Source organism: Chelon labrosus (assembly GCF_963514085.1).
Source record: "Chelon labrosus genome assembly, chromosome: 17".
Classification (NCBI taxonomy): Eukaryota; Metazoa; Chordata; class Actinopteri; order Mugiliformes; family Mugilidae; genus Chelon; species Chelon labrosus.
The window spans coordinates 15,417,109-15,444,733 of NC_140350.1; the positions used below are offsets into that span (position 1 = coordinate 15,417,109).

Sequence of the window (27,625 nt, forward strand, 5' to 3'; positions counted from 1 at the left end):
ATTTAGAGTATATGGAGATTTTGAACACAGTGTATAAAGACTTTTTTCAGCTGCAGCAGTGTTTCACACATGGCTCAGAGGAAAATCATTGAATGACGATTAATGAGAAACAATAGACCTGGAAACTCTGGGTTTGTGTGGAAATGTTGCACCCTAGAGGTAGCATGTGCTTACTGCAAAACCAGATTCAAATACTGACATTGAATAGTCTTATGAACTGAGTAAGAAATCAAAAGGATTTTTCTCTTTATGCTGTTTTGATGGCTACCGCTGAGCCTGAATATTTAATTTGGTTGAGTTAAGACGAGAATTTATCCTTTCGGCTGGTTTATGCCGTCATTAGAAGTTTCTTTGTCATAGAACAGGCACCAAAGTTCAACTGAGGCGAATTCAGTTTCATCCCTATCTGCTAAATCCCATATTGGAAATGTCAGTTTTAAGGAAAACCTTTTTCAAACAGATATCTTAATTGATTTGTACAATTTGTGCATCTGTTACGCGTGTGTCTGTTTGACTGCAGGCGGTTTTTAGTGTCTATTAAAACCTGTAGAGAAGAAACCGAGGTTTTGTGGAGTTCATGCGTCTGTATGCACGCACTGAGAGTCGGCTATATGGTCAGTGTGGGCTCTTCATATCTGCCTGCTGAGTTTGCTCGTCCCTTTGTCACATCTGAGCTGCTGCTTTCATCAGCAGAAATACACACATGCACACACACCCACGCACGCTGACATATATGCCCCGTCCCGTCTCACATTCAGACCTGAATAAATCCACGTTGGTCAGAAATATGATCTCAAAAATACTCTTATTGCGATATCATTTGTACACGTACCTCCCTGTTTCTCTCTCGCTCTGTTGAAAGTTTAATCAGGAAATAACATGGACATGCACATGAGCACACACACGCACGCACACACACACACACACACACACACAGTCTGGGCAATGTGCTGACCTCAGTAAGCCATTCCTAAATGTTTATTGTTCAGTGCAGCAAGAGGCGAGAGGAGGGTGAACGTTCAGTTACCAGCTGTTCGCACTGTTTTCCCCTAACATTGTCTCCAACTTTAGTGACACAACAAAGAGCAAACAGTTGGAAAAACACCTTTATCAGATGCTGAGGCAAAATTACATGTTTGTATTTAAAAAAAAATATGTTTGTGGCCTAAGATGGCACAGATCTGTCAGAAAAGGGGCAACGAAGAGGTCAGCTCGTCTTTATTATATCACAATAATCTCCCTGTGTAATCCAAAAAAGCGTTTAAACAAGGCAACTGGACATGTAGCGTTTTCTGAGAAGACGTTTCATCCGAGTAGCTTCTTCAGTTCTAGGGCACTGGTGGGAAGTTTATCCCTGTGTAATAATACCGTACAGCACGCTGCCTTCTGAAAGTGAAGCTACCAATTACAGCTCACCAGTCGATGCCAAACCGCTGCCAGACCTGCCAATGCAGCCTCCTATTTGGTGCCGTGCCCTCGCCCCCGGCTAACCTTTACTGTTGATTAATTCACGTGTGCAGATATTCCAAAATTAGCAACAGGTACTTTCATTCATAACTCACATAAAGAGCGCCAAGTGTAAACAGGACAAAGGCGCAGTAAACAGTATTATTGATTATTGATGGATGGCTTTTGCATTTTGGTGAAAGAAAAACTATACTAGATCAACTACAACCTCTTCGGATTGCAGATGTTTTTTTCATCATCATCAAAAAACAAACAAACAAAAATCAGCTCGTATCGATTTCCAAATTAATGTCATTGATCCAGTTTTTCCAGTCGTCACGAAACCCGGAAAATCAGATTAAAGTTGATGCGTTTACAAAGGATCCCGCACAGGGTGGAGACAGAGAATTGATCTGGGTCTTGACAAACAAAACGATGGCGCTCATACTAATGACGGCAAACTTACTACGTGCAACAGTGTCACATGAACCGATTAAAACAAACAAATGATAAAAACCACTGGTCCCGCCACAAACATCACCGTACAAAACCCAAAAAAAAAAAAAAGAGGAAACAGCGTGTAAGTCCAATCATGTTTTGCATCCCCACTTCCTGCATCCATGTTAACAAACTAGTCAAATGTAATCAAATAACAGAGACATTCAAAGAAGATATGACTTTGACCCGCTGATTAATCATTGATTAACAGTGTACGTATGCCTTTACTGGACCGTTTTTTTCCCTACAACATATCGATTCACCACAGTATAGCCGTGTGTATAGCTGCAGTATAGCTGTGCCTTCTTTGTGTTTGCATGAATCACTGTGTGTCTGTGCGTGTTAACCCCTCTGTGGCTCGCACAACAAAACAATGGAGTCCAAAGCAAAGTGCTGACACGAGTCCTGGCGTGCCTGCCCCCCACACCCTGGCCCCTGACGCCCGTGGGTGTATATATACCCCCAAAACCACTGTCTCTTCAGATCGTTCAGTGGAACCCTGCGACACACAGCTCACCAGTTTGGGTAGGTCAGACTAGTCGACAGTACAGCACAGTTTCCCAATCTATAGACATGATGCAGTGTGGTCCTCCAGTGTAATATATCATTAAGCTTGAGTAGTTGGAGGGAAGTCAGAGGAGCATCAAATGAGGGAGTCCAATTTAAAAAGGAAATTAAAGCAACAAAAAGAAACAGGAGGCTTACACTTTAGCCTCTTGTAATAACTGTGTGACAGTGTAAACAGAGAGTAGCGGGTAAAGTAGTTCAGGGTAGCAGACAGAGTAAAGAACTGCATCTTCATCCATCCCTGTCCTGACTGTCTGTGTATTTTCCCACAGGTACTGCTGAAAAAGAGGACAACATGGCACTGACAAACCCCATGCCCATGGGCCCTTGGAAGGTAAACACCACATCTCCAATGAGCACAAGGAGCAGGAAGAAGTTGTATTCATGATTAAACACAGCAGTGCTTTGTTTGTAATAAAGTTTGATGCTCACCTGTTTTTTGTTTTGTCTTTTTCAGATCACCGTGTACGACCAGGAGTACTTCCAGGGAAGGCGTATGGAGTTCACCGCCTGCTGCCAGAACATCATGGAGTGCGGTATGGAGAACATCCGCTCCCTGAAGGTCGAGTGTGGCGCGTACGTATCCAAAGAGCCTCTCCTGATTTTTTGAAACGCAAGAGCTGATTTAAAAACTAAATTGGGGCAGCATTGCTCCAGAATGTTAGACTTTCAAGACCTAATTTTCTTCTTGGTTTCTGACTTGCAGCTGGGTGGGCTATGAGCACTCCAGCTTCTGCGGCCAGCAGTTCGTCCTTGAGAAGGGAGACTATCCTCGCTTTGAGGCCTACAGTGGCAGCAACTCCTACCGCATTGAGAGAATGATCTCCTTCAGGCCCATCTGCTGTGCTGTATGTTTAACACAAGACACTAGAACAGTCTCAAGTTGACATTAATATCAAGTTGTTTTAACCGCCTTCTTCTACTTTTGCACAGAACCACAAGGAGTCCCGCATGACCATCTTCGAGATGGAGAACATGATGGGTCGTCAGTTTGAGCTGTGTGATGACTACCCCTCTCTGCAGGGCATGGGATGGATGAACAACGAGGTTGGATCCATGCACGTTCAGTGTGGAGCGTAAGTTCTTTATCATGATCTTTAATAAATATAAATTGAATCTTTACTGAACAACTGACTGGAAATAGTTCACTTGAATCCACTTTGAGATCTACATTTGTCTGCTTATCACTACTTTTAACTATGTTTGCCTGATTGTTTAAGTGCGTTTATTTATTTGGCATGTTCTTATGTATTTCTGCAGCTTTGTGTGCTACCAGTACCCAGGCTACCGTGGCCACCAGTACATCATGGAGTGCGACTGTCGCGGAGGAGAGTACAAGTGTTACCGTGAGTTCGGCTCCCACTCCCAGACTCCCCAGATTCAGTCCATCAGGAGGATCCAGCACTGAGAAGGGAGCACGTCCTTCACTCCTCCTCACCTCCTCCTCCTCTTCTCCCTCCTCCTGCACTTCCATCCCTCCTTCTCCTCCCTTCTCTCCCAAAAGCTCCATCTCCCCAGCTCTGCTGGTCCAGCTATTCAAAGTGGGATCCAGGACTGGACTTCAGGTGCTCACTGGTGTCAGTTGTTCATGACACTTTTGTTTTTTAAAGGAAACATCACAGCAGAAAGGACAGATGTAAGAAAGACAGAAAATAGGAATGATAGAATTGAGAGAAAAAGTTGAATCAATATGAAAGAGAGGCCTCATCTGCTGAGGTTGGCTGCAGAACGGTGAAAACACCACAGAGTTTTTGCTCTTTTTCATCTCCACCACTGATGGTATCATCATCATCATCATCATCATCGTCATTGTCTTCTACATCAACCAGTCTTGCTGTTACTGTGATATCCATGACTGCCTATGTTCAAGACGATGAATAAAGAGAATGAGCAAAGAGACAGAGAGATTCATGACATGTACCTCAATCACATCTGTGTTTTATTTTTCTGCACTGACACTGAGCGGCAAACCCTTCAAATGATAGTAATCCACCATCGAAAAACATGAAACTAATTGGTGAATACCTTGGACACAGAGTCAAACTATGGATAGGAATGAATTTCTTTAAAACACCCACAGTCCAAATTCACAAAGCTTAATTTTAAGATATTAAATACGTTAGCTTGAAATGTATGGATTCACAGTCATTTTTTAAATCAATATGGTGCATTAAACTCAATTAAATTATCTTATTTTAGCGTAAAACAAACAAACAAACAAACAAACAAAAACTAGGTGTTTGGTAGGACAGACTTATTACAGTTTGTGTGATAGTGTCTTCAATATTAAACTTTAACTACTAAAACACTAAAACAGACTAAACTAAAACAGAACATAAAGTAAAGGTGTACAGTTCTCAATTTAATTACTTTTGAAAAGATTCAGAAAATGTTTTTCTGGTGTGTCTTTAGTCACTGTATTACGGTGCAATAGAATAAAGAGATGACTGACTAGACAGAGAACTGAGATCAGTGACAGGGTAGTGCAGGCTGTAGACTCAAATTTAATATAAACATATTACCACTTGTTCCACTTCAATATGAGCAGAAAAGTTCAGTGTATTTCCTGTGTTATTGTAACATGAACTACACACAACTGGAAATGGAAAGTTCTGCTGTAAAAACCCTACATAAAACTAAATAAGTATTGTCACCACACTTTCATTTATATTGTTGTCCACGAGTGATCAGCTTTTTAAAGTTGTTGGAGGTAAGTTTACATAGTTTTAATTACTTTAAATGCATTCAGTACTTTTTCAGTAAATCATCATTTCGGGTTCTGACCCCCAAGAGGTCGCCATAAATCTGAGGGGTCATAATTAATGGAGGATAAAGATTAAAATTCTTCATATTCATTCACATCACATTTTACACTTTTACAATTTTAATTAAGTGGCTATTAGGCCAGATTTACTGAGTGTATTGTAGACAAAATATTGACAAAAGACCTTCAAAAAGAAAATACAGTATGCATAGTAAATAGTGTTTTTTTCTTCTTTCACATAAATGGTTCACTGAAATCCAGAGATTTAACCAGAACCAGGAAAAGGGACAATATCACTCTGGTTTTAGCAAGTCTCCACTGGCTCCCAATAAGTTTTAGAATTAATTTCAGGATCTTACTGATTACTTTTAAAGCACTTCATGGCTGTGCACCTGGTCATTTCATTGAGATCTGGGGGCAGAGGTCTAATATTTACACTACGTCTTATTTGTATTGTGTTTTTGTGTGTTATTTTATTATTAATAAGGTTTGTTGCACCTGTTTTTTTAAAAAAAAATGCAGATTTGTATTGTTTTTGATTTGACTCTTTGGAAACCGCTAGAGGCCGCTGTGTGTGAAAACACAAGCGCGACAGTTGTTCCTGCTTGACGGCTGATGATGACATGTCAACAACAAACATGGCAACCAGCGGCAACTACTGGGAAGGTAAATAATGTTCAAGCATCTAATTTAAAACGTCTGACAGCGTGTGTGTTTTCTATCGGCATTTGTCGATTCGGGGTAACCACACTTAAAGGGGTTTGTAGTTCGTTACGTTTAGGAACTTTATAAATGCCTGTTGCTGATTTGAAGCTAACCTGTCCAAGCTAACCTGTTAGCTAACCTGTTAGCTTGTTGGCCCTTGAAGCCGAAGTTGAAAAGTTATTGGACGGATATTAAATCTCTCGGTGTTTTCCTTATAGCTCACTCTTATACTGCCAAAGTGTTTTTAACATTTCTACTTTACCCTCTTCGACTTGTTTGGCTGGAAAAATCGAAAAAAAATCTAAGCTTTAGAAGTTAAACACAAACATTAGTCTGATGTTGACACCGACTGAGATTCATTGTTGAGGTTTCTCATTATAAAACATAATATTTCATGTTGTAGTGCCTAACAGACAGTGAATTTATTTATTTTTATTTTGCTGAAGTGGAAAGTAAGTTTCCTACTATATATATTTTTTCTTTAATATTCTCTAATGTACATATTGTACTGATCTAATGTTAGTGTGAACTATTCAGATGTACGTGAACATACTTCTGTACTAAAGTTTATTGTAGACAGTGATGGTATAACCATTTAAATGTATGAATCTGGGGTGTCCTGTAAGTGTGTGTGAGCAGCCAATAGTTAAGTGCATGACATAATAATATCTCATAAAATATCTCATTTTTTAATTGTCTGATAACTCCTGATTTATAGCTTCTAAACTTTACACATCTGCAACAACACTGCTGCCAAAATGGTTTAATTTTATGACCTGGCAGATTGTTTGTTGTTTGCTGTCGGTGCCATATTGAAGCCACAAGTTTCTTTCTAGCTTGTTTGTTTCCCCTTTGCCTGGTTTCCAGTATTTATTTTTGGCCTTGACATTGAATGTCAGTCTGTATCCTGAGGTGTTTGCCCTGAGCGTTTCTCTGTTTCTTCTCTCAGATTTACGTAAGCAGGCCAGGCAGCTGGAGAATGAGCTGGACCTGAAGCTGGTCTCCTTCAGTAAGCTCTGCACCAGCTACAGCAGCAGCAACCACAACCAGCGGACAAGAGACAGCAGGTCAGCAGCACACGCATTTCACTTTAACATGAAATCTCTGTACTTTCACAATCCTGGGAATTCAGTCATTTATTTTACATTTTTAACAATTAACAAATCATTTTATTGCTTTTTTGACCAACAAACCAGTATCTTTAAATTATAGATAGAAATTGATGTTGAAACTTGCACTGACCTACTTTCTTATTTCTGTCAGACATGAGTGAAAATGTATCTTGAATGTTGACGTCCTTTCTGTTTCTTTCCTACTTCAGGTCTGACTCTCTTGGCTCATCTCATGACAATATGCTCGTGGCCATGACTACTGAGCTGGAGCAGCTCTTGGCCAGCGTAAGTTGAACGTCACACACATGGGGTCACTAACACGGACAGAGGAAGGGGCTTTTAAGTTTTCCTTCAGTAGCAGCTGATTGGATGAGTCTGGGCTTTTCATATGTTGAAATAACTCTATTTGGTTTGATGCTGCACAGACTGTAGAGTATGATTTTCATAATACGTTTATCTTTGTAGTCTGGTACTGAACCCTCATTCCTTGCTACTTGATATTAACTTAATTCTTTTTTTTGACAGCTTACAGCGGTCAATGACAAAATGGCAGAATACACGAACACCCCTGGAGCTTCGTCACATAATGCAGCATTGATGCACACCTTACAGAGACACAGAGACATTTTACAGGTATTTCGCTTTATTTCATTGTTTTCTAATTCATAAAAGTGTTTCTGCTTCACATGTACAATTAGGTCGATACATGTTTTTGCCATCATTTGTGCCATTGACACCTGGGTACTGGGTATAAAAATAACTGTAATTCCTTCACCTTTACCTCAGTTTGAATGTGAATACCCTCAAATTCATGCTGGGAGTCTGACCTTTAAACACGCTGTCGTAATTTAACTGTAACGTCTTCAGATATGTGTCAGTGTCAAAACATATATGGACAAAACTGTAAGTTGCAGTTGTATTCTGTCATTATCATTTCTGCCCGAGTTTATAATGTTTTCTTTTGTAGGACTACACTCATGAGTTCCACAAAACCAAAAGCAACTTCTTCAGCCTGCGAGAGCGAGAAGATCTTCTGGGTTCCGTTCACAGAGACATTGAGTGAGTACTTTCAGATATCTCTAGACTGTAAAAGACATTTTCAAAGCAAAAACAACACGGTGACGATCTTTAAGGAACTATTATTGTCTGGATTAATCAAGCAAAGTTCAAATGTAGTCCAGGCTGCCATTTTCGGGTATGAAAATTTGCAGAGAATTATCCAAGTCTGTTTGTAAAAGCTCGAGTCTGATTTAATTCTTATAGTCGGTTAATTTCATTATCCAGCTGTAGAATTTCACTTGTAATTTAACATTTAGTCTTGGCCAGATTTATTTGGTTTTGTTTCAGCACTGATTGTCAGGTTGGGTTAAAAGGCAATAGGAAGTGTATCCAGGTATTGTTTTTTATATACATATATTTATTTATTTATTTATTTATTGTGGTCCATTGCAAGTTAGCAGAGCACAAGGTGATGCAAATACTCAAATACTTTTGAGCAGTTAACTCATTAGTTTAACTATTAATGCAGTATATGTGTTGGATAAAATCACATACTGTAATGAAACCTTGGAAAAGAATATATCTTCAAGACATTTCCTGGACATTATTATGATGTTATTATGATTATGATGTGGTATTCTTTGTTTTTGTTTATTTATTTGAAAAATTGGTACCTTCATAAGTTTTCAAACTGAAAGACTTAAGAAATGCCTTTTTTATTAGGTTTCCTTCCTGAATTCCTTCTCTCCCTTCTCTTGTAGATACAGATAGATGCTAGATTCTTCCTCGCTTATTTTCCCCTCCTCCTCCTCTGTGGGTTTTTGCGCTGTCGTTCTTAACCAGCAGGAGGCAGACATGTCTAGTTATTTTCTGGGTTCCCCCACCCTTTGATCCTCTCCATTCCCGCTATCATGTTTCATCCTCTAATATGAGGTACCACCTCTTATTAGTCTATCCCCCTCCTTCTCTCGTTTTCTCTCTCTCTCTGCCTGTAGCTCTCTCTTCCTCTGGGGATATCTTCCCTAAGTGCCTTCTACAGTAAATCAAACCACAAGGCTTTCATTCAGGCATAGCTGAGGGAGAGTGGTTACATCTGGCCTGCATGATACAAAGAAATGCTTTAGGCGGATAACGTGAGCAAAAGACAGCCAGACAGTCGTCTGCTCCTGTCTGTGATGGCAGAGTGATTACAAAAAAAGACGAGATTTATTTTTAATTGCTCCCATAGTGATGAAAGGTGTGGAGAAACAGTGAAGGGAGATAACAGATAATGGATTATGAGCTGAATTGATGACTGAGTCCAGATAGAGAGGGGATGGTGTAAATAAGAGATGGTACTCGGTGCTTTGGGTTAAGCAGAGCTAATCACTTAAAAGCCTTAACGCAGGAAGTACATAATCAGCATCCAGGCATCGGTTAATTGGAGGGAGTGAAGCGCCCGCTGAAGCAAAGACTTGTGTCAAACTTGTTTTTGACGGTGGTGTCGTCTTTTAGCCCAAATCTAACAGACTGTGGTGATATCTGTCTCCTCTTTTAGTGCCTAACAGATTGACAGATTGGTTCAACTCTAGCCAGGGAACTTTTCTCGCTTTTACGCCACATTACATGCCTGACCCTCTGTGGTCTCTAAAATAATCCTTTATAAGATACGATAAGATCCTTTATTTATCCAAAAGCAGGGACAAAACAGGGGGTTTCTGTTTGCTCCGTGCAGCCCACTTCCACATCATTTAACGCTTCTCTTTCTTACTCAGGTCCTACAAGAGCGGCTCAGGGGTCAATAACAGGAGGACCGAGCTCTTCCTGAAGGAGCATGAACATCTAAGAAAGTAAGAGATCTCTTTAAAAAGAAATTAATATTAAAATAATTAAGATTCTTCCCTGTTTACTGCCGTGAATGAATGAATGTGAATTCTTACCTCAGTGACATGTCATATAGCTTTTGCTCCAAAACTAGTTTCTCGTGTCGGTTCGCTTTACATTTGTTAGGTTGATGTGAATCAGGATAGACTATATGTATTTATGTGCACATAAGTAGGTGCGGGTGTACTGCACATGGTGTTTAACACATGTCCCTGTGGCAGACAGTGTGTGTCTTGATCTTGACTTACTTGATTTACATAGAAGAGAAGAAGTAAATCAAGATATCTGATGTAGTAATGGTTTCAACATTAACAGGTCATGGAAGATCTGCTTAGTCATTAAAACAAAAACTGGATAAAGGAGGAGAACAATTATGCTTTTAGTCTGTGTCACAATCAAGTGCTTTCAGCCTTAATCTAGTCTTTTATTTGTGAGTATTTTCATATTAAGTCCAGTTCTATTTATCTGAGTCACTGAACTGTACTTTTCACCAAAGTTCGCTAAAGCAACCAGGATGTTTTAAAGTTAATGCTGGGTTCGATAGAAAGGTTTCAAAACATCAGTTTGTTTTGTATGGGACTGTGTAGGGACACCACGTCCCCAGCGGGATGGGTGTCCCGCTGGGGTTGCGTGCGTTGCTTATCTGGGGAACATATGGCCCCAGCGTGCAATGAACACCCCCTTGTCATTGCCATGGGGATGTGCTCGGCCTGCAGCAATCCTGAAGTGGTGATACGTCTTGAAGTAACAGATTTCCCAGAGATTCCCTGATTCCCGAAGTATCGGCTAATCGTCATTCACTCGCCTCTCAGTTCATTAAAAATGTAGAAGTCAGCTGTGTTTCTGAAACATTTCAGCCAGGCTATTCACACAGACGCCGTTCAAGACGACCGTGTGGACATCTCAGCTCTGGTTTTATTGGACTGTGTCTCAGCCTTCGATCATCACTGGTACACTTAGGTGGTGGGTTCCTCTTAGTCATTTCTGTACGTCCTACTTATAGCCTGTACAGATTGTATGTTTTCCCACGTTTCCAGTGCTTTTTATGCTACATCTTGACTATTTTTGTTTATTTATCGTGTAATTTTTAAAAATATTTTTAGCTCAGAGGTTGGTGATCCCTTCCTAAGAGACGAAAAGAGGTGGAGAAATAATAAAGAGCAGCATAGAGCTCGTTGACGGATACTGATGCAGTTATAGGAAATAAACACGCACATCCAATACGAGGGAACCTCCAATCTGTCCTCTTCCCTCAGCTAATGTTTATGCAGTTCCCTGAACCAATTGATCCTGAGTGGGGAGTTACTAACGGAGACATTTCTCATTAGACTTGGCTGGGATTCATCCCGTAGAAACACCAGGAAAAAGAGAAATTGAAAGCGGTTAATCACGCTCAGATATGTGCTGCAGTGATAGCTCAGCATGAATCAGAAATTAAACGCCCACTTTTTTTTTTGCCTGCTATATGACAAAGAGGACCCACCTCTCACAGTGTAGGCATTCCTTTCCTCGATGCATGTTGCTGAGTTTAACATTTTCTCTAGCATGACCTGTGGAGGAGCAAACAGCAGTCACGTGAAGAAGACGACAGAGAAACAATGTCACAAGACTCTAGAAGAAATATGTAATGGAAAGGTTTTCAACTGACCTCCACACTGAACTTATTCTGAGCACCGATGTGAAATGTAGACAGATGAACCTGACAAGAAAATTAAATCAAGAAATTATCTTGCCAGGCCGGGCTCAGGGTAAGGAGCTCGGACATACGGGAGGAGCTCAGAGTAGAACTGCTGCTCCTCCACGTCGAGAGGAGTCAGTTGAGGTGGCTAGGGCATCTGGTAAGGTTGCCTCCCGAGAGAGGTGTTTCGGGCATGTCCCACCGGAAGGAGACCTCGGGGCCGACCCAGGAACGCCTGGGGGGTTCCTCCAGAGGAGCTGGCTGAAGTGGCTGGGGAGAGGGCTGTCTGGGCTTCCCTGCTGAAGCTGCTGCCCCCGCGACCCGGACCCGGATAAGCGGGAGAAGACAAAGAGAAGATCTTGCCATTTAAAGCCATAACACATGGCAGTGGCCTCTTTCAACAGGATAATTCACTTTACCACCAAGCAAAAATGCTTCAGGAGTGATTTGAAGAACACAACAACGAGTTCAAGGTGTTGACTTTGCCTCCAAATTCCCCAGATCTCTGTCCAGTCGAGTATCTGTGGGACGTGCTCATGAACGGGTCCAATCCACGGAGACCCAAACTCACAGTGTAAAGGATCTTCTAACGTCTCGGTGTCAGATACCACAGTACACCTTCACAGTATGCAGAGGTGCCCATGCCCCGACGGGTCAGGCCTGATCACTGTTCATCTTGAAATGTTACGGCTCATTTTATTTTAACAAATCAGCGCATGGTTGTGTAGAACATGGCATCTGTGGTGAATTATGATGATAGTACTAAATCATAACATCAGATGGACAAATCAGATTAGTATATGGTGTGAATATGAGACATTTATTTCATCACATTACAGCTGAAGCTCTAGAAATCCTGCCTAAGTGCCGCTAAAATGTCCATACGCGCTTCTCAAATAGTTTCTGCAGCTTTTCTCACTTTTCTCTGCCATTGATCTGTATGTTCAGCAAACTGCAGGCTCAAATCTGAACACAGAGCTTCTGTGAGGTCTCATCATCTGTCCACAGCTCCGACGGATGATTTATGTTTAGTCTAAAGAAGACACACAGCTCTGCTGCTGCTAACTGTAAACAACCATAAGCTTAACTAGGCACAAACTAATCAGCTGTGATTCCTTTAGATTGATCCTTCTGTGGCAAAGTTAAACTTAAAACTCTGACACGGGAAGGGTGACTGTCATCTCAACATGCTGTAGTAGTATATTAGATGTAACAGGATTCACACCGATCAGCCACAACATTAAAACCACTGACATTAGAAGTAAATGACCTGGCATTCATGTCTGATGTTACTTAGACATGTAGCACCCACCTAGACCAGACCAGACACCCCCACCCCATAGCAATGACACTCCTTGATGGCAGCAGACGTCCCCAGCAGGATGCAGCCTGACACACACACACAAAAACAGTTTAGGAACAACTCAGAAAAACATGAAGAACAGCACAAGGTGTTGACCTGGCCTCCAAATTCACTAGATCCCAAACTGATCAAGTATCTGTGGGATGATCCACAGAGGCCCCTCCCCTCAACCAATAGGACCCAAAGGTCCCCCAGTAACCACGCCGTGTTGCCAGACACTAAAGGACACCCTTAGAAGACCCATGTCCATTCTCTGATGAGTCAGAAGTGTTTTGGAGGCACAAGGGAGACCTACACGGAAGGTGGACATAATGTTATGCCTGATCGATGTATCCCCACTACACTTAATGTTTTACTGAATCATCAATTAGCCTTTCCAGGTCTTAATGGAGACTGTTTTTAACAGACGTGCAGAACTTGAGACCTTGTCTTGAGCATCTTTGCAGCTAAGATTAAGAAATGTGTTTTTTTCTTTGTGTGTATTTTCTTTGTGCTCATAGTTTAATGTTTAGTGTGTAGAGGTGGTGGAGACAGACAACAGGGGATGGGACTGAATTATGGGATCTATGACGTCTCCACGTTGTCGCCCATATGATTCTAAGGAAGGTCAGCGTGGTGGCTCCAGCTGATCACAAAAATTAATAACTTAAATTGTTTCGACTCTAGTATATACCGTGCTACAGTTCATAATCTTGATGTGAAGTCAAAAGCAGCTCCAGGAGTAAGTGAGGAAACAAAAGTAGGTGTCGTGCAAAAACGGCAAGAAGCTGCATCGCCTGTGGACAGAAAAAGCCGATGACAGGCGGTGGATAGATAGTGGGAGAGGTGGACGGATAGATGGAGGAAGTATAAAGCACAGTATTGATTTTTGGTCTCCAGTGGAGCCGGACAGGATGCACGCAGCTGCCTTTATAAGCTCTGCTCAGCCCAGAACCGAGCGCTTAATTTTTTTTCTCTCCGTCACTCATCTCAGAAACCTCATCCGAGTGTGCGTTCAGCAGGCTCAGACTTGTCCATCTATAGTACGCCTGTTTTGCAACCTAAAGCAAAAAAAAATAAAAAAAATAAAAAAGTGATTAGGTCCTAAAACGTATACGTCCATATGCAGATATATTACATTAATTGACGTTAATCGACTTTCCCAGATATCCTCCATTAACCAGCACTTTCTCGTCTCTCGCAGGAATCGGAGGAAGTGCTTCTCTTACGATAATAGACCCAGCAGCCCGTGTGGTTTCATGGCACTAGCTCTCCTCTTTGTCCTGTTGTATCGTTTTCATTTCACGACACGCTATGATTGAGACTATCCCCGTTAGGAAGTGTGTGTGTGTCTTTACACTAGATGTTGACTTGATCTCACATTTGTCTGTTTTCTTTCTTTCCATTTCACAGCTCAGATAGTCTTATTGACAATGCAATCAGGTAAGCTTTATTGCTCCACTCGCTCTCATCCTCTCTCCATTTACACTCGCTCACTCACTCGACACAGACACGCTCTTGACACACACACACACACCATAAGCAAACACGACGCTCAGTCGTATTAAAACAGGCCGTTGCCACCTCTCGGGCTTTTTTAGCTTATCAGCTGAAGCCAGCCTCAAAGCGATGCTGCAGCTTTATGCCTCTTGTCTAATCCCTCATGGCTTGTCTCCTTCCAGTATCGCCATGGCTACCAAAGAGAACATCACATTTCAGCGTGGGATGTTGAAGTCCATTCAAACCAGGGTCACAACTTTAGCCAGTATCCTTTTATCGCCTGTTTCTCTTCGTGCTCTCAGCCGCATTGTTGAAATTAAATTTGCATCTTAGCACAGTCGGTATGTTTGCACGCTATTAGCCTCCATTTATTTTATTTATTTATTGGTCATGTTAGGAGCCCTGCTGATGCATTTTTTCCTGCAGCTTTCCGTCTCTCTTACTTACTGCAAAGAAAGGGAAGCCCAACTTGGATCTTAATTATTTTCCTTCACCACGCTTTTCTCCCGCCCCTCAGATCGTTTCCCTGCCATCAACAGTCTCATCCAGAAAATCAATTTGCGCAAGAGGCGGGACTCTTTAATACTAGGTGGGGTGATTGGCGTCTGCACCATACTCCTGTTGCTCTACACTTTCCACTGATCCACTGCTCGTGTAACAGAAGACTGACATTTCTTTGCTTTCGTACTCTGCTCTTTGCTCTTACCGCAGTTGTTGCGGACTCTCCCTAAAACAACTGTTGAAAAGGGACTTTAACTATCACAATTTAAAAAGTCTTAACTAAAATCAAAGGAGTTTATTTATTTTTTGATGTCACAATAACATTTCCATCTGGAAATCTGTAAATTTCTGCTTGTACCCTGTTGTAATTTTAACTCTTTATAACTGCACGGAGTAATATTTTTCACCGTGCTGCCGATGACGTCCGACTTTCTTAAATAAAGGTGATGAGCTCACGTTCCAGTTGGTCATGCTCATTCAAGTTTATTTCATACATGCAGAACTATGGCACAGGAAACCATTCATACACTATAAATGTATAAACATGAACATCAGAGTGCCAACATCGGTGCATACAAGGAGGGGAACAGCCCCGTTCATATCAGTATATTGTAAACATAATGAGGTTTAGAGATCCACGCTGTTCAGTGTCGTCCAAACAGGAATCCGTTTATCATGTCAGCACGAGAAGCAACATATCACACTATGACGGCAGAAAGGCTTTGTCGTGACAGATACACATGTTTTTTATGTAAACAACGTATGAAAACAGCTTATACGTCTTCCCACAGCCACTAAAGTCCAGAGTTGAACAGAAAAGAATCCGTACTTTGTTGGAGATATTAAGGGAAACAGGGCAGGCAGTGGCGACGGTGTTACAGACTAGAGGTGCACTGAGGCCTTTCGTTTTTGTCCCAGCACAAACATGTACAAGTTATGATGATGCAGTTGATCCAATTATCGTTGTGTACCTCAGTGCACCGCTAGTTTGGACTATGAGTAGTTGCACTTTCTCCACGCAGTGTGCTGACAGACAGTCCCACACAATAACAGTGTGCAGCCTTCACGTTCAATCCTTCCTGGTTCCTGAGTTTGTGGGGTTTACTGGGCATATGTGTTGAAACAGATAAACAACCAGCGCCTTCTTCTTCTTGTTCTTGTTCTTTTTTTTTTTTTTTTTTTTAAGTCCATAACAGAAAAAACAATAGGTTATGTCAGAGTCTTTTCAGCTTGTTTCCAACTTTGTGCTTTTTCATCCTCAAAATGACATCCATCATCCTCTTCTCTTCTGTGCAAATTTGAGATCAGATGAACTTAAAGGAGACTCCTTCTATCCCCCAGTTCAGTTTTTCTTTTGAACTTCTAAGACACACAGGAGAGAGATTAAGACACACTGCATCATACTGTCACACTGACACTTGTGCATGCTTCCGTTTGATTATTGTCTTTTTTTTTTTTTTTTTACATACCTAATGTAACCACCAGGAAGATGATTACAGCCACACCCAGCATTATTGCCAGACTGCTGAGCAGCATAGTAAGACGCCCATACTTCCTCGCTCCTTCAATATCTCCTGTTTGGAGAACAGTCCTCGACTAAGGGAAAAAGATGAGAAATAAGGAGATCCTTAGCCATTAAGTATTTCAAGGCACTATACTATAAACATTTTTTGGGCGGGGTGGGGATTAAATCTCTCTTCAGAAAATACTCAATTATCTGAAGCAAACTATTTATGAAGAAAGTGTAAATAAACGTAGCACTCACCACATTCGCATACCACAACGCACATATGTTGAGCGGCACGGCGGGGCAGAAACAGGACAGCACTGCGAGCCAGAGGTAGCTCGGGGGTTCTGACCCGGGTGGGACCGGGGAGGGCAGCGGGCCCAGGCTGAGCCGGGACAAGGACTTGGGTGGGGGCGGCAGCTGCCCAACGGAGCCCGACTTCAGCGGCGATCTGTGTCCGTTCTGTTCCGCGTCCAAGGACCGGACACTCCCTCTGATGTTGAGGCTGAAGGAGTCGGATGGTTTGACGTTGCTCTCGCCGCTGGGCTCGGTGGTCGCGGTGCTCAGCAGCTTCTCCGTGTCCAGGAAGTCGGTCGGGTTGGAAGCTTCCCTCTCGCCAAGGGCGCTTTTCCCAAAGGCAGCATCAGTGTTGATAGCCATCACTGAAAGATAAGAATTATCTCCAAGTCGTATTGGTTGACTCGCCGAACCGCTTTCGTGTGGATGGAGATGCTGAAGAGTCTTCCCTCAGATGTTCTCCGTTGGGGGTCATCAGATTAAATATTATAAATTCAGGGAACGTAATACCGTCAATGCAAACTATTTAATTAAGCAGTCTCCATCAAAATTTCTTATTGATGAGCGAGATGTTATTGATGTCTGAGCCTCTCTCGCGTTTAGTTGGCGGGGAGCGTCCGGACGCACGCCTTGCCTCTTACCCCCCACCTCCCTGGATTATGTAGTGAGGTATTACCGCATCCCTTACATCTTCACAGCGCATCACCAGTGCCCGAGGCGTACTTAGTCAACAGGCAACGAGTGTGACAATGCAAAAAGAACGATTAAACCTCTTTTGAGTGAACACGCGCGGTGCGTAAAAGCTTTCCATTTACGCGCGGGGGCCGGAGCTGGATCAGCATATAGGACGCCGGGTGCAGGGTGTGCGAGAGAGAGGGAGGGATGGAGAAGCAAAGTTTTATTCTGCCATATCAAAGTTTATCAGGAGCCTCAATGTCAGTCAAGCTCGACGTGGTGCTCTCCTAAATTTGGCTTTTCCAAACTATTTATAAAAATGAAATCCATGAGCAGAGTTTGTTGGTTAATTAAACGTGTTATTATTAGAAGCACACAACCAGTACATAAAATAACTCTACAGAAAATTCTTTATTTAAGCAAAAGTAATGGTATTGCACACACACACCAAGCACTTAATGTAGACCAGCATACTATTTGGTGTCATAAATCCACATGATATTGTAAAATGCCCTTTGAGATTCTCCCTCATGTTAATTTGACTGCATCACATACTTTCTGGAGATTAATCGACTGCACATTCATGTTCCGAAACCACATCCTAAAAAGTATTCTAGTGGCTCTGTGTGAGTGGGGAGAGGCCCACATAACTCTTTGCTGTGTCCATAAAACCAGTTTAAGACATCATCTTGCTCCAAGTACCTATAAGATGATAGTAGTTTTGCCATATTGACAGCAATACTCATTTCATAGACTGTGACATACAACTGTTTGGTGTTAAGAATGTGCCAAGAAACCACTTTATTATGCCCCGAACCAGGTGGACTAGTATTAAATGGGTCCATGGATTCATGCTGCTGATGCTAAATTGTGTGTACCATCTGCAGCTTCAGCAGGAATATGCTTCCATCAGATCAGGCTACATCATCCGTGCAGGTTTGGCGAGTCAGTGTGTGAAACCCACTGTGGCCCTGTTGGTGTTGTCCATGAAAGTCGTGAGATTCCATTATAATTGTAAAGAGTTACTGCAGTCTTTCTGTCAGCATCCTGAACTCATAACTGATGATGAATTTTTATCATTCTGAGTAAATTAATTACTGTAATGACAATCTTAGGAGATCAACTGAAGCTCCCACTGTGTCTCCACCCTGTGCTGCACTGCTGTCTTGTCATTTGTTGAATGGATGATCGCATGAACAAGAAGGTGCTCTGTGTACGCTGAAAGGAAAGATCCTGCACTGGAAATGTCCCTTAAGTTGTTAGCAAAGTAAACATAGAAGCATCACAAGTTGTCATCGTGCAGAAAAACAGTTTTATATCATATATTGTATTATTAAATTACTTTTACCATCTGTTGTAGCTAGTTATTATGCTATAAGCTTGTGAAATCATGAGCTTTAAAGCAACTTCTAACTCAAGCCGTCAGATAAATGCGGTATTTCCTTACAACTGGCTCCACGTCTTCTCTCTTCGTGAAAGCATCTCCATTAATTGTAATATAGCATCTGGAACAGGCCGTTGTATGTAATGAATTCTTTAACTTTTGGTTTCATTCTTTTCTTTCCCACATAACAGCCATTTAAAGTGGGTGTCAAGTGGTGACTTGTAGTGTGGAATCGCCTGAACAGTCTGTGTCTGAATTAAATCTGTGTTGCTCTGTTGCACGTTGAGTGTAGAAATGATTAATACACCACTGCTTTAACGATACAAGATGTCAGCTGTGGGGGGAAAAAAAAGTGTATCCGCATGAGGGAGCAACAATCCAGTCTGACTTTATTTCCTGTCCTGTCCTGCAGTGAAACCCTTTCCTCTCACGCCTTCAGCCACGATTCAGCCTCAGTTTTAGAATATTACTCCATCTAGTGGTGATTTTAGGAAACTGCACCGAGACGTTTCAGTTTAATGTTAAACAGCACTCGGCTTTATTTACCCTTACATACAAAATCCTTTTGGTTATTGTGAAAACACATTGTAATTCTACCCCTGAACCTGTTCAGATTATAAAGAAACCTTTAAGAGACCACTGAAAGTGACCTTGATTTGACTGTAACTGACTCCATAAAGTTTGGCGTACAGTAATGAAGCAGTTCCCTAACCTGCACCTAAAAAAACACCGCCCAGCGTTCAACATTTTCACCTTCACAAGTCTTTCCAAGTTCCTCCCCTGTAGTCTGATAATCTTCTGACTTCACCAGTGAACACGCTGTGAAAGAATTCCTTGAAGCAGCTGTTGATGCCTTCAGGCCCTGAAAAACAGACATTGGGTACGTTTTTTTTTTTTTTGTCCTCCCTCTGGTTTATATGTAACAGCAGTCTGTGTTCACACAGTCGTGACTAAATGTCAGCTTGTTGACTTGTCATGCAGGATTAAGGCTCGGAGAGAACAAAGGCTGTGAAGTTATCGCGGATCTGAGACGAATTTGCTTTGACAATTTTACTTTTAAAGGCAATCTGGTTTTACTCTGATCCTTCTCGCTCTCCCGATGCTTTAAACTTAAAAGGTGTGCGAGTGCGTCGTTGTTTTTGAACAACTAAGCCGCTCACTGATGGTGTGTGTAGGGTGCAGCTGACAATAATAAAACTTACATCTGAGAACGTATTTTGTTCTTTATTGTAAGGAAAGGACACGAGACAAGCAACATTTTTTAAGCAACATTTGGGATCATGAAATAAATATTATAAAAACTTTAATGCAGTCAAAACAGGAACATAAACCACGGTGGATCAAAATCTGGCACGTTACAGAATACTGAGAGTGTGAAAACAACCATCTTCCTCAGTCCTATTTCCACCGCCCCTTCATCCGCTTCCTTTTCTTGAGTCATCCGGGGCAGGGCTGACCAGAGCAGTTCTTCAGCTGGCAGCTTTAGCATGTGTACAGGAACATAAAGCTTGCCAGTGAAGAACTGCTGTGTGTCAGCCATTTGGGGCCAAGGGTGAGGGAGCTCTGGGAGTCAGCCAGCGAGCGTGAGAGCTTCAATCAGACAGCCCGGAGTGACGCACAGCCCGGCTGAAGGCACGAACGCTGACCCCTTCTCCTTCCTTCTTCTGCTTTACATGCTCCTATTTCTGCAGAAAGAGAAGAAGAGATTGTTTAACTTCCCCTCTAAACTCTCTAGTAGCGTGGGCAAGAGGTGGCCTGCAGCCGCTCACACACTTGTACAGTAAGTGGGTGCAGTCGAGCCACAGTGCGTGTGATCAGCTGTGAGTAAGTGGGTGAAATGAGCTGATCTGTAAGAACGCCTGGGGAGATGCACACAAGATCATGCGTCAGATTACCGGGAGGGTTACATGCATCAGCAGCTCAGCCTCTGCCTCTGCATGCTGTTACTGTGCCAGCAAGAAATTCTTAGATATTCTCTTAGTTTTGATGCAGACAGAAAAATCACAGACTGGTCTCATGATTTTTTATTTTTTCCCAGTTACCGTGGTTACGAATTATGAGCGAGAGGGTTGAAGAGGAGTAGACTGCCAGCACATGAAAGTAGAAATCCGTTCAGATGTCCAGAGACTTAAAGTAAATGTACAGGTTTGTTCTAGAGAGAAAAACCTGCAGCTGCACTTGATCTATATTTTCTGCAGCTTAAAGTCTTAAAAGTCTGACTAAGCTGAGACTGCACATGTGGTACAGGTAGCTAGCAGAACAGAGGCGACGGCTGACTCAAAGCTACAGTCCTCTGAGACCTTTGAGGACGATCCCGGTTTATTTATTTTTTGTTTTAGGCTGTAATTATCCCTCTTCCTCCTTTTTATCTGGAGCGTCAGAAACTTTTCTTTCTTGGTTTCGTTCTTCCTGACCAGCGGAGGTGGTGAATTCACAGAACCCCAAGTTACATCGGTAACTCTTGCCCAGACTCAGTCATACTCCAGGTTGCCGTAGGTTAGTCTTTCTCCGTTGCTACGATCTGCCAAAACAATCTTTGCTTTCCGACATAAATACAGGCAAGATATATGTCGAAATTAAAGCCACTGAGTAGCTTTAGCAATGGTGAAGACAGTTGAACCACAGCTAAAGCTAACGTGTCCTGACGTCACTCACATTTGTAGGTTTAGGTAAAATATCTCAACGACGTGCTGTCCTAACTGAACACCTACAATAATAATGAGATTCCCATCAGCCTCCGCTTTAATTTGTGCTATAATAAGTAGTAGCCTGGTTAGACTGTTAGCACACCGACATTAGCATTCGCTTTTTCTTGCTCCTTTCTAAATTCTGTTTTCCTTTCCTTTGAATAAACGCGACCACTTGAAGCCAAGCACACGTGAAGTTTCAAGCGAGTCTGTGCTTTTCTGGCTTTCAAGAATGTAATCTTGAGGTGATCTTGAGATATTGAGGACATGCTCCGCTTCTCTGCTTGACGATGAGTAACACATGCTGTACATTCCTGCAGTAAGGAGAGCCAGAATAATCTCAGGTATTCGAGAGCCCTGTAGCCTCTAGACTGTGCACAGCAGGGGTGAGGTTGGGGGTGGGGGGTCACAATCAACACGACTTATGAAATCATTTTGTCTCGCACTCGGTTTGGATTTTATGTGAGAGCCAGAGAGTCATTTATATTCAGACACGTAACTCTGGTAAATTAATATTGAAAATAGTCAGGGCGTGCCCAGGAAAAAGCCTCTTGACAAATATATCATGACTCCTTCTTTATTCTTAAGTGGGTGAGTCAGCAGAGAGGACCTGTTGTGAACATGCCGTGACTTGAAAATGTGTCCATAATCAAATCTATGCCTCTTCTCCTTTTATTTTTCTTCAAAGAAATCTGCCAACACTGTGAGAGATTTACACTTGCTCCTCACTCAAATTAAAGTCCCATAAATCTTCAAAAATCAAGTCTTGCCTTCAGGTTTCTGGGCTCCAAAATGGTGACCATCAGTTCCAGTACAGGTTTGTCTTGCCAGCTCTGCCTGCAGGACTCTCGCCTCTCCTCTGCTTCAGGAGTCAGGAGTCAAAGCTTGAGGCCCGTTAGTCGAACATGAACCTCTAGCGGGTCTATTTAAGCTAGCTCTGTTCTCATTCTGCCTCTCTCGCTCTCTCTCTCTCCCTCACGCTCTCTTTCTTTCCTCAGGTCCAGTATTTGGTTTGTTTGACACATATTCTGCTTTACACAGCTGATGCAGCTGACCTCCACACCCTGAGCTTATCTTTCGGTAAACAGTCGAGTGTGTTTGTTTAAAACGAAACATTCAATGGCACTTGCCGTTGCTACTGCCTGTTGTCACACACACTTTTGAGGCATTTTTGCGAGAGCCGCTGCTGTAAATGGCTTTCCTGATACTAAAATAAAGAAGGCGCTGATATACAGAGGAACCACGGTCGACCACCAAGACTCAAGAGTTAACCTTCAGGAACAGCTCTGGACCGTGTGGTGATGACGACATAGTGGACATCTTTCAGGACCAGATTACTAATTATATTATCTGAATTTTATCCATTTAGTCTAATAACATTTAGAGAGTCCAGAACTACACTGTATCGCCCCAAAGTATTCCCTCATCTGCCTTTACACGCATATGAACTAAAGTGACGTCCCATTCTTAATCCATAGGGTTTAACATGACGTCGGCCCACCCTTTGCAGCTATAACGGCTTCAACTCTTCTGGGAAGGCTTTCCACAAGGTTTAGGAGTGTGTTTATGGGAATTTTTGACCATTCTTCCAGAAGCGCATTTGTGAGGTCAGACACTGATGTTGGACGAGAAGGCCTGGCTCGTAGTCTTCGCTCTAATTCATCCCAAAGGTGTCCTATTAGGTTGAGGTCAAGACTTCCTAAACTGTTTCCACAAAGTTGGGAGCATGGGATTGTCCAATATCTCTTGGTATGCTGAAGCATTCAGAGTTCCTTTCACTGGAACTAAGGGGCCAAGCCCAGCTCCTGAAAAACAACCCCACACCATAATCCACCCCTTCCACCAAACTTCACACTTGGCCCAATGCAGTCAGACAAGTACCGTTCTCCTGGCAACCGCCAAACCCAGATTCGTCCATCAGATTGCCAGATGGAGAAGCGTGATACCTCCTGTCCAGATGCCTTTGGTGGTGTACCGGGCACACACAGCTGGGAGGAGACCCTTGGGTAATGAATATACATCCCGACTGGAATTCCTCGCTTAACCTTTTGCCACTGCGACCCGACCTCGGATATGCGGATGAAGATTGATGGAAGGATGTTAAAGAGGCTCACAGTGGCAACGCCAACGTGCCGATATAACGTTTGGGATGTTTCCACCTTAGTTTAGTGTGTTAGCATGAAAAATAATCACCAGGATTCATCCTCTGGCCACTATGGATGTGTAAATTGCAAACAAGTCGATTTACCAATGATATTACAGGCTGGACTAAAGTAGGGGAGAGACAGACGGACAGACATCGACATTCCTAGACAAATAGGACACTAGCCTGACAAATAAAATGTCAATAAATGAGCGGCAGGTCTTTCTGAACTTCAGCAAAAAAATAAAAAATTCTCTCAAGGCACACACTCGTGCTGAGGTTATTCTGAATGAAATCGGATGGGGGAGGACATACAGTACAAGTCCTGGGGCCACCCACAAGATCACTGACAGTCTTAACTGTTGACTGTTGCTGCCACAACCCCAAACTGAAACTGAATTAGTTATTTGTTCCATAGCGTGCCACTCCCTCTATAAACAGTGACTCTGTATCTTCATATCCACAAAGACAGCCAGTGTTGAACCCCTCCGACTCTTTCGCTGTGCCACTCTTCTTCATATCTGCTCTTCTTTTTTCGTCTTTCCTGACTCGTCTGTCCTCTCCACCCTCTCTCTCGGTCAGATCAGACTGTCCTGCATTCCTGACATTCCAGCTGCGTATGTTAGAAATTCCATCCGGCTGCTGTGGGCTCGCACAGTCTCCCTCCACTGCTTCTTTTCCGTCCCTCTATTCCTCACCCATCCCCTCTCCGTCTGCTCGTCTGCATCTGATCCGCACTGGACGAGGCCTCGCTGTCAGGTTGACCCTCGCCTCCCCTCTGCCGCCGCCCTCTGTCCCTTTCTTTCTGTCTGCCTCATCAGAGACAGGGTGGCAGACAGACACATGACAGGCCGCGTCGAGGACCTTGAGACGGGCTTTTGTACACGGGCAAACAGTGTAGAAAGAGATAACGCGCAGTCTTATACACAAAAGACCGAGCTTATCAAGGTCTGTAGACGTGCATTCTCCGTCTCAGAAGGGATGATAAGAAGGAGGAAAGACACACACATGGAGTTATATGAGCAGGAGGTTTTTGAGAAATGGGCACAGCGGTGTGCAAATGAACCATGCACAAACCAAGAAACTGGTATTTTAGCTCTTCAGGTTGCCTTATAGAGCCTTAGCTACAAGTGCAAGCGCGCAGTTTGACTTCGCCCAGTGAGCTCTGAATTGTGCATTACAGAAAACGGTGAAGGTGAAGAACGGGGAAGAGGAAACAAATAAATTGTGTAAGATGGAGAGCAGGTCAGATAGATCCCCTAGTCAGGAAGAGACAGGCAGACCTCTCGCCGGTGCTTTGAGCCCACTCATTTGACCTTTTCATGCTAGGGGTCGTGTTATTGTGTGAAAACACCACATGAGGTGACGAGATGCCTCAGTCGTCAGTCAGGCTTTGGTTTTGCGCAAAACAACAGTCATAAACGAAACCACACAGATTTGCATACTGCTGCCACAGCGCTGCGAATGGAAACACGTGGTAATTTAACGTCTCTGCTACATACATCAGTTCAGGTACATTCCTTCTGCTGTGGGTGTGGCCCAGTTGGAGAGCGTTTACTGCCCCAGATTGTAGTCTGTAATATAGACTGATCATTTTAGACTGGGAATGGGGACAAAGACAGGGAAAGGGCGGTGGCTTTGGCAGCTATGATCACAGCGCAGAGAGCCTCTTCTTATGCTCGCTGCTTGCTGGACTTTTAAAGGCCGTCTGACTTTAACCCCTGAGATCACAACAAATAAGGGGTGTAGGTTTGCGCCATTTGCCGAGAGGAGCAGCTGAATGCCATTCTGAATTCACGACACTGCCGGGATATGTTAATGTGCAGCATGAGGCCTGTAAGCTCGTCCTCAGGCGGTCTGTGACATTTAGTTTGAAAGAACTGGATTTTTTTTTTTTTTTTTTTTTCCTCTTCTAGATGAACCTACAAAACACATCCCTTCTTGCCCCATCTTCCCTTGACAAGGCACGCAAGAGGAATGATGGGTGTAACCCAAGTTGAGCAAGATGGCCTCACTTCTGCAAATGAAGGCAGTAAAACAGCACTGGACGCAAAGCGAGCGGCACATGTAGATGAGAGGAGTTGCTTTTTAACTGACATCCTGTCACTGCCATGTGATCCTAGTGGACAAGGCGGCTTATGTCACACACTCAGGGTTGCAATGGCACAAATGCAGCTCGTGACACAGTCTATTGCGCATTCCTGCCGGCACACTGAACTCTGCCTGTACAATTATGTAAGACAGGCTCCACCGATGAAACATACACTACAGTGAGCTTCCTCCCTTACCAGTTTCCCCTACTTAAATGTAAATACTAAGACTTTTAGGATGTTTATAGAGGTGTAAAAGAAAAACAAATACCTTGTTACGTCACCAGCTTTAAGAATGTTTTACTGCTCCTGACAAACATCCAGAGAAACATATCGGCGTTTATAAACTTTCATTTTAAAGGATCTCCAATCTCTGCCAAATGATGACTGCTGGTGCATTTCTGAGAAATGACTCGGCCTCAGTTAACATCCCGATTTTCACCTATCCCCTACTAGAGCACAGGCTTTTTCCTTGGCCTGTTATGAACTCAGCAATTTTTCTTTTTAAGAGGCTTTGAATGCCGACACTTTCTGACAAGTTTGGATTATATAAATGCAGACCTCGACTTGAAGCTATAGCGTATAAATCCGACGTGTGACAGGATGAATAACATTAATTTTCCCATTTCTTTCAAACGTGTCATGACATACCACAGATTTAAAACACAGATAATGTGCTGCCGGTGTCCCTGCAGGCTCTTCTGTAATGATTTAGACATGATTCTGACGTTTAAACACATTTTATGTACATATTAGCTGCTATCAGCCTTTTTATAATAAAAGGACGTACAGATACTGTAAGAAAAGCATCCTTATGTCATTTAAATGCTTGTCAGTTGTGCTGGGGTGGCGTTAATGTCACATTTTTTCACAAGGATCCATAAATCCTGTGAGCTTTCCTGTGTCAGTGGGCCTGGACACAGAGGCAGGCCTTCAGCCAGAACTCCTATAACATCTGATCTATATCCTCGACGCCAGAAATGTTCACAAACCTGTCACTGGAAAACTAAATAAAGACACGCAGGGGCGAATTTTACTTAACTAAAGTCATGTAAAGGACGGTTTCCCAGTTGCCATTTCCACGCAAACTGGGTCATCGAGCCGCCTCAGGCTACAGCATGCTGACAGGAACAAGATATTTTAGCCAGAAGAGACACACGGACAGAATCACGGACAGTTAGTAACGCGCCCCACCTTGACCACCGGCCGGGTCGCTCCTGCCCGCTCCGACCCATCTGAACGGTCCGGCGGAGTTCAGGCTGCCTCGCCCACTTGCTCGGTGGAGTCCTCCGCCTGGGTGTGTCGCTGTCTGTGGATTTGTTTCACGTCCACGATACGAAACAGCATCTATGTGTGTGGAGCCTCTAGTTTTATTAGCGCAGCAGCAGAGAAGACGGCAGCGCAGGACTTCAGCCCCTTTTACACAACTCCTACCTCTCTCTCTCTCTCTCTTTCTCTCTCTCTCTCTTCCTCTCTCTCTCTTCTCGTCTCTCACACACACACACACACCCAGATCAGACTCACACCCGGCTTCCCACTCCGATCAGCTGGCTGCGTGATGACGTAGGCAACACGAGAAACGGACGTCAGAGCCTGCACGGATCTGACGTGGGCACGCAAGTGTGCTGCATGCCTGCCATGAGGCAGCAGATTAATCTGTTTATAATAAAGCACAAACAGACGGTAGAGAAATAATCTGAATATTTGCTTGTTAATAACCATTGTAAATATTTTTTTTAACTCTGTTATGAAACCATAAAATGTTAATAAACTAAAAAAAAACATGAAGTACATTCCAGAATATGTTTTAGATTATGAAACTTTTAGAATATATTAGATTAACCCAATTAGAGGGAATACGCTATTA

The 27,625-nt window shown here is 42.9% G+C and overlaps 3 protein-coding genes and 1 long non-coding RNA gene across 4 annotated transcripts; 2 read left to right on the plus strand and 2 right to left on the minus strand.

Moving 5' to 3' along the window:
- The first annotated feature begins 2,797 nt into the window (after positions 1 to 2,797).
- Positions 2,798 to 4,498, plus strand: LOC311502350 (beta-crystallin A1-like). Its single transcript, XM_084564534.1, has 5 exons — positions 2,798 to 2,845; positions 2,969 to 3,087; positions 3,218 to 3,359; positions 3,445 to 3,587; positions 3,772 to 4,498. Exons 1-5 carry the CDS (start codon positions 2,807 to 2,809, stop codon positions 3,917 to 3,919), a joined length of 591 nt encoding a protein of 196 aa, XP_084420660.1. The 5' UTR covers positions 2,798 to 2,806; the 3' UTR covers positions 3,920 to 4,498.
- Positions 4,499 to 5,898: 1,400 nt separating this feature from the next.
- Positions 5,899 to 15,694, plus strand: LOC311502537 (Golgi SNAP receptor complex member 1-like; the record flags this gene model as incomplete). The annotated part of the gene is made up of 9 exons (XM_084564810.1): positions 5,899 to 5,941; positions 6,930 to 7,047; positions 7,302 to 7,377; positions 7,618 to 7,725; positions 8,060 to 8,151; positions 9,846 to 9,920; positions 14,388 to 14,417; positions 14,657 to 14,739; positions 14,992 to 15,694. 9 exons carry the CDS (start codon positions 5,899 to 5,901, stop codon positions 15,114 to 15,116), a joined length of 750 nt encoding a protein of 249 aa, XP_084420936.1. The 3' UTR covers positions 15,117 to 15,694.
- A 623-nt stretch (positions 15,695 to 16,317) lies between these two features.
- LOC311502180 (trafficking regulator of GLUT4 1-like) lies at positions 16,318 to 17,620 on the minus strand (the record flags this gene model as incomplete). Its single annotated transcript, XM_084564307.1, has 3 exons — positions 16,741 to 17,620; positions 16,445 to 16,571; positions 16,318 to 16,337 (listed from the first exon to the last, which is right to left on the minus strand). Exons 1-3 carry the CDS (start codon positions 17,140 to 17,142, stop codon positions 16,318 to 16,320), a joined length of 549 nt encoding a protein of 182 aa, XP_084420433.1. The 5' UTR covers positions 17,143 to 17,620.
- A 2,423-nt stretch (positions 17,621 to 20,043) lies between these two features.
- Positions 20,044 to 27,235, minus strand: LOC311502418. The gene is made up of 2 exons (XR_014699544.1): positions 26,953 to 27,235; positions 20,044 to 20,523 (listed from the first exon to the last, which is right to left on the minus strand). It is a non-coding gene; the product is annotated as an uncharacterized lncRNA (long non-coding RNA).
- Positions 27,236 to 27,625: the final 390 nt, after the last annotated feature.

Coding starts and splice junctions, on each gene's coding strand:
- LOC311502350 (XM_084564534.1), top strand. CDS start 2,807: ATGGCACTGACAAACCCCATGCCCATGGGCCCTTGGAAG. Junction 3,088..3,217: donor CTGAAGGTCGAGTGTGGCGC/GTACGTATCCAA, acceptor TCTGACTTGCAG/CTGGGTGGGCTATGAGCACT. Junction 3,360..3,444: donor TCAGGCCCATCTGCTGTGCT/GTATGTTTAACA, acceptor ACTTTTGCACAG/AACCACAAGGAGTCCCGCAT.